This window comes from Setaria italica, chromosome II, assembly GCF_000263155.2.
Source record: "Setaria italica strain Yugu1 chromosome II, Setaria_italica_v2.0, whole genome shotgun sequence".
Taxonomy (NCBI): Eukaryota; Viridiplantae; Streptophyta; class Magnoliopsida; order Poales; family Poaceae; genus Setaria; species Setaria italica.
In genome coordinates, this window is record NC_028451.1 from 1,494,456 (window position 1) to 1,499,399 (window position 4,944).

At 40.7% G+C, this 4,944-nt stretch overlaps 1 protein-coding gene across 1 annotated transcript; it reads left to right on the plus strand.

The window, feature by feature from the left end:
* Positions 1 to 788: 788 nt before the first annotated feature.
* LOC101767536 (nuclear autoantigenic sperm protein) lies at positions 789 to 3,376 on the plus strand. Its single transcript, XM_022823745.1, has 5 exons — positions 789 to 1,044; positions 1,716 to 1,943; positions 2,023 to 2,113; positions 2,412 to 2,646; positions 2,766 to 3,376. The coding sequence occupies exons 2-5, from the start codon at positions 1,802 to 1,804 to the stop codon at positions 3,150 to 3,152; spliced, it is 855 nt and encodes a 284-aa protein (XP_022679480.1). The 5' UTR covers positions 789 to 1,044; positions 1,716 to 1,801; the 3' UTR covers positions 3,153 to 3,376.
* The last annotated feature ends 1,568 nt before the right edge of the window (positions 3,377 to 4,944 follow it).

Consider the following 4,944-nt stretch of genomic DNA (forward strand, 5'->3'; position numbering starts at 1 on the left):
CAGGCCCCGCCGCCGCCGAACCACAGCGAGGTGGGGGGGGGGGGGGGGGACCCCAAAACCCTAGAAGCGTGCGCTGGAGCTCTTCGACAGGGGGGTCCAAGGGCATCGAGGACGAGGACTTCGTCGACGCCGTCGACTGCCTCATCAGCGCGGCTCAAGATCAGGTTAGGGTTTTGTTTTCTCCCCTGCCCCTCCCCCCCCCCCCCTCCGACCTAGTTGCCTGAAGCGAACCCGCGTGTTGGTGAGTTTTTGGAGTAATTGGTGGTTGGTGCGGTGCGTTTCTCTCTGGATCTGCTGGATTTGGCACGAGCGCTTGCGTAATTCGGGGATTCTGTTCACTAGGGTTTAAGGGGTTCTACAGTAAATTGCCTAGTAAGAGTGGTTTCGTTTCGTTTTGTTAGTGAGCGAGAAGGAGGAAGGTTGTCATTATCAGGGATTAGTGGAATTGGCTATCAAGCTGTGAGCGTTGTGTCTGTGTTTGTTTATTTTATTTTATTTTAGATCATGAGCCCTGTGTTGGTTGGTAGTAATGCGTAAATTGTTTTCACAATCAATTAAAGCGCAAATAGTTAAGAAAACCGTGTTGTCTGTGTGAGAATATGCAAATGTTTCAAAGTTCAATCAACAGTGAACAAAGTCAACATTGAACAGATAGTATTGTTAACGTTGCTGATAAAAATCTCTGCAGCTCAGTTCTCGATTGTGTTGTTCTGACTTGTTTTACATTTCCTCTTCTGGTCTGATGTAAGTTTTGTTAAGAACCTTTTTAATGGTGCACTGACAAATTTCCTCCTCTGTTACCAACTAGGACTGCACATTATGGGGAGCTCGCTCCAGAGTGTGCCAGCACATATTTCAAATATGGATGTGCCCTGCTATACAAAGCTCAGGAGGAGACTGATCCTTTGGGCAATGTTCCCAAGAGTGAACCAAATGAAGAATCAGTGAAGAGTACAACTGCTAAAGCTGATAGTGAATGCTCAAAGGCCTCTGGTAGCAATGCGGAGGATGCTGTGTCTTCAGGGAAAGTTGGTGCTGAAGAAGGTATACTCTGACCTCATGTAGCAACATCCACTGAAACACACTATGATTCTGTTTATTTTGATAATTTATAACTAAACACTAAGTATGAAGTATTCTTTTCATCTGTTTACACCTGCTAATATTATGTGGAATTCCTCCCTTATCAATAATTTGCTCCTGTGTGTTTGCAAAGTACCCCAATAGTTGAGTGGTAGAACTAATGTCTTTAATTTCCTAAGCACCTCATTCTTCAAAGTGGTTTGTTTTTCTCAAACCACTTTTTCGCTATCAATAGTAAATGAGTTGCTAGATAATAGAAAATACTTTGAGTGCTCATATATAAGCTTTGTCTTGTGGGTGCGGTTCAGTTATTTTTCTTCTAGATTTGTGTATTCTGTGGTGTCCTTATCTTGTGTACTTGAATAACGATGCTAGAATAAACAGTTAGGTGTCACTGGAGCACTAGCTTCATTTGATCCTCATGCAACTAGCTGTCTGATCAGTGTGCTTGCATGGGCCAACTTCTACTAAGATACAATTTTCCTTTGTAGTTTGGTGTTAATGTGTTTGTTTCTTTTAACACACAGTCCAATACTAACAGTACCTAAGCTGAGCTAATAATGAGTGAATTGATGGTTTTGTTCCATGTATTTTTTTTGGCTCTGGTAGATATTGATATAGTCCTTTATTAGGTGAAAGTTCAAATGGCAAAGATCACGGTGATGGAAATGGTGAAATCGAGAAGGATGATGATGATGACGACGACGATGATGAGAAGATGGGAGATGAAGAAGATTCTGATTTGGATCTTTCGTGGAAAATGTTGGACATTGCAAGGGCAATAGTTGAGAAGAGCCCAGACAACACTATTGAGAAAGTAAAAATTTATTCTGCTCTTGGTGAAGTTGCATTGGAAAGAGGTAGTCGCGGTTTCCTTGTGTTACAGTCTTGCATTTGATAGGTGAGCTGTTAATACTCATGGCCCTCATTTAATTTCAGAGGACATAGACAACTCACTCAGTGACTACATGAAAGCTTTAGCCATGTTGGAGCAATTGGTTGAGCCTGATCATCGTCGAACTGTGGAACTGTATCCTCTGTGACAGTTATACAATCTTATGTGCCATACTATTATATAAATCCAGTTTGCAACCTGTCTGTTGGTCTCTCTTTATGGGTACATTGTAGCCTGTAAAACGGAAGACTTGGTTGCCTAAAGATGTGCCTTCTTTAAAAGTCTATATATTGGTTCAGTTCATTTTGGTTCATCAGATAATGCACTTGTAGCTTTACTTGAATGCACTTGTTAATGTAGATGATAAAATTACATCCTCACCCTGTATTGTTTTTTTGCTTTTCCTTTGTCGATTTCCTTGATTCAGTCCTAGAAACTTCCGCATATGTTTGGTTTATGAGCTGGCATCCAAGATTGGAGATGCAATCCCATATTGTGCAAAAGCGATTTCACTATGCAAGTCACGCATACAGTCTCTGAAAAATTCCAAGGATGCTTCTTTGGCTGGTAAAGATGGTGAATCTGCTGCTGAAGGGGGCTCAGAAAAATCAGCTCCTGAAGCTGAGATAGAGCAGCTTACTGGCATATTGACTGAACTTGAGAAGAAGGTAAAATGATTTAGTTTCATTTTTGTTTTGCTTCATGAGCCTTAAACTGTATCAGTAGTGAAGATGATTTGTCTTGCTTCAAAGGAATAATGACATCTCTGAATTGTTCTGTGTTTCAGCTTGAAGACCTGGAGCAAGCCATGTCGAATCCAAACCCTATGGAAGAGGTCATGAAGGCGATTGCATCCAGGGCAGCTGCTGCGCAGAAAGCTGCTGATGGGATGCCAAGAGCTGCATCTTTCACCTCTTCCCAGATGGCCACTTCGAACAATGGCTTTGACTCCTCCGTCATGTCTACGGCAGCAACAACTGGAAGCACCGGAAGTACCGTGACTGACCTTGGCGTTGTAGGCAGAGGCGTCAAGCGAGCTAACATCATGCCGATCTCAGCCGAACCTGCTCCGAAGAAGCCTGCGGTGGATTCAGCATCCTCAAAAGGCGATAGCAGCAACAGCTCGGAGCCTCTTCCTACGGCACAGAACGGTGATGAATCTGTATCGAAGTAGATTACAATTTCGGTACCCCTACCTATCATGTTAACTTGCTGGAATCTGCTAGTGGCCTATGTCTATGTGGTTCTGCTTCAATTAATGTGCCCTGCTGTTAGCTGTTTTAGCTAAGCTATTTAAATGTTTGAGAAGAGTACTGTTTGAGCCATGAACTCATCCTGAGCTCTGTAACTTGTAAGGTTAAATTGCTGAGAAGTTTATCACCCGTGGTGACTCGTGCCTAGTATATCGTAGTATGCGTGGTAAGGCGGCGTTTGGATACAGGAGCTTCCCGTCACATCGATGCTTCCCGTCACATCGAATGTTCGGATACTAATTTGGAGGATTAAACATGAGCTAATTATAAAATTAATTATAGAACCCCTAGGCTAAATCACGAGGCGAATCTATTAAGTCTAATTAATTCATCATTAACGAATGGTTACTGAGGCACCATGTTGTCAAATCATGGACTAAGTAGGCTTAATAGATTTGTCTCCTGATTTAGTCTAAGGTTGTGCAATTAGTTTTGTAATTAGCTTATATTTAATACTTTTAATTAGTATCCAAATATCCGCACCACGTTATGAAATCATGGACTAAGTAGGCTTAATAGATTTGTCTCCCGATTTAGTCCAGGAGTTGTGCAATTAGTTTTGTAATTAACTTATGTTTAATACTTTTAATTAGTGTTCCCAAAGTCCCCCTAAGTTTAACTTGCTGGATGTTTCACTTGATGTGGCCTGCTGTTGGCCGTTTTAGCAAAGCATGGCGAGTCGTCTGATATACTGTCAATGTATGTTCGGTGAGATGTGCTATCTGGTGTGCTTTTTTCGTTATTTCTCCGTTTGGTTCTTGGTTACCCTCCAATTATGGTTCACTGCTTTGCTGTTGACCATGGCTATTTCCGTATTTGGTTTCTTATCGTGATGGGCATTCAAATTTTGCTATGTTGAGCTCTGATTTTTTTTTTTGGAGAACACACGTACTGAGGTCTGACAAGAGTATAATCATAATGGGTTTCGTTTCAGCATCTGTTTGTTGATTCTTTGAATTTGTCCACAAATTCAGTTTCGTTAGAAGAGGTGGTGGGCCTCTGCACCTCTCCTTTCTCCAACCAACAAAGCCCATGCGAAGGCAAGAACGTGGATTTTTTTTTATTTTTTATTTTAATATTTTGCAAAAATATATAGTTATTTTTTTTAATTTATAGCCAGTACCCCTTCCGCCGTTTCATCTTGCGGAATCTCCCACCACTTGACACTACACTTCCAAAAAATCATAACTAATTCATATCAATTCGGATGAAGATAAACATTATATGACAATTGTAGATCTCGACGAGATCTACAACTTTATAGTTGAAACTTGAAACGTTTTTCATTCAATGTCATATTGGTGTTCAAATAATCAACACATATGGCTCCAACTTTATCGATTATTTGAGCAATTAAATGGCTCCAAATGAAAAAGGTTTGAACTATAAAGTTGTAAATCTCGTAGAGGGCTACAATTTTCATATAAAACTTATCTCTATCTGAGCTCATATGAATCAGTTATCATTTTTTGAAAGTGTGCCGCCCAGTTTTAGATCTAACTGAAACTTGTGTCGATTATTTGAGCACCAATATGACATCAAATGAAAAAAGTTTCAAACATAAAGTTGTAGATCCCGTCAAGATCTACAATTTTCATATAAAGTTTATCTCCATCCGAATTGATATGAATTAATTATAATTTTTTGAAAGTGTAGTGTCGAGTGGTGGGAGATTCCGCCGGTTGAAACGGCGGTAAGGAACCTCTTGCGTTG

What these genes read in the sequence shown, in the direction of transcription:
- LOC101767536 (XM_022823745.1), top strand. Translation starts at nt 1,802, where the DNA reads ATGGGAGATGAAGAAGATTCTGATTTGGATCTTTCGTGGAAAATGTTG. An exon ending in TGAAGTTGCATTGGAAAGAG is followed by an intron (nt 1,944 to 2,022) that starts GTAGTCGCGGTT and finishes ATTTAATTTCAG; the next exon opens with AGGACATAGACAACTCACTC. An exon ending in CATCGTCGAACTGTGGAACT is followed by an intron (nt 2,114 to 2,411) that starts GTATCCTCTGTG and finishes ATTCAGTCCTAG; the next exon opens with AAACTTCCGCATATGTTTGG.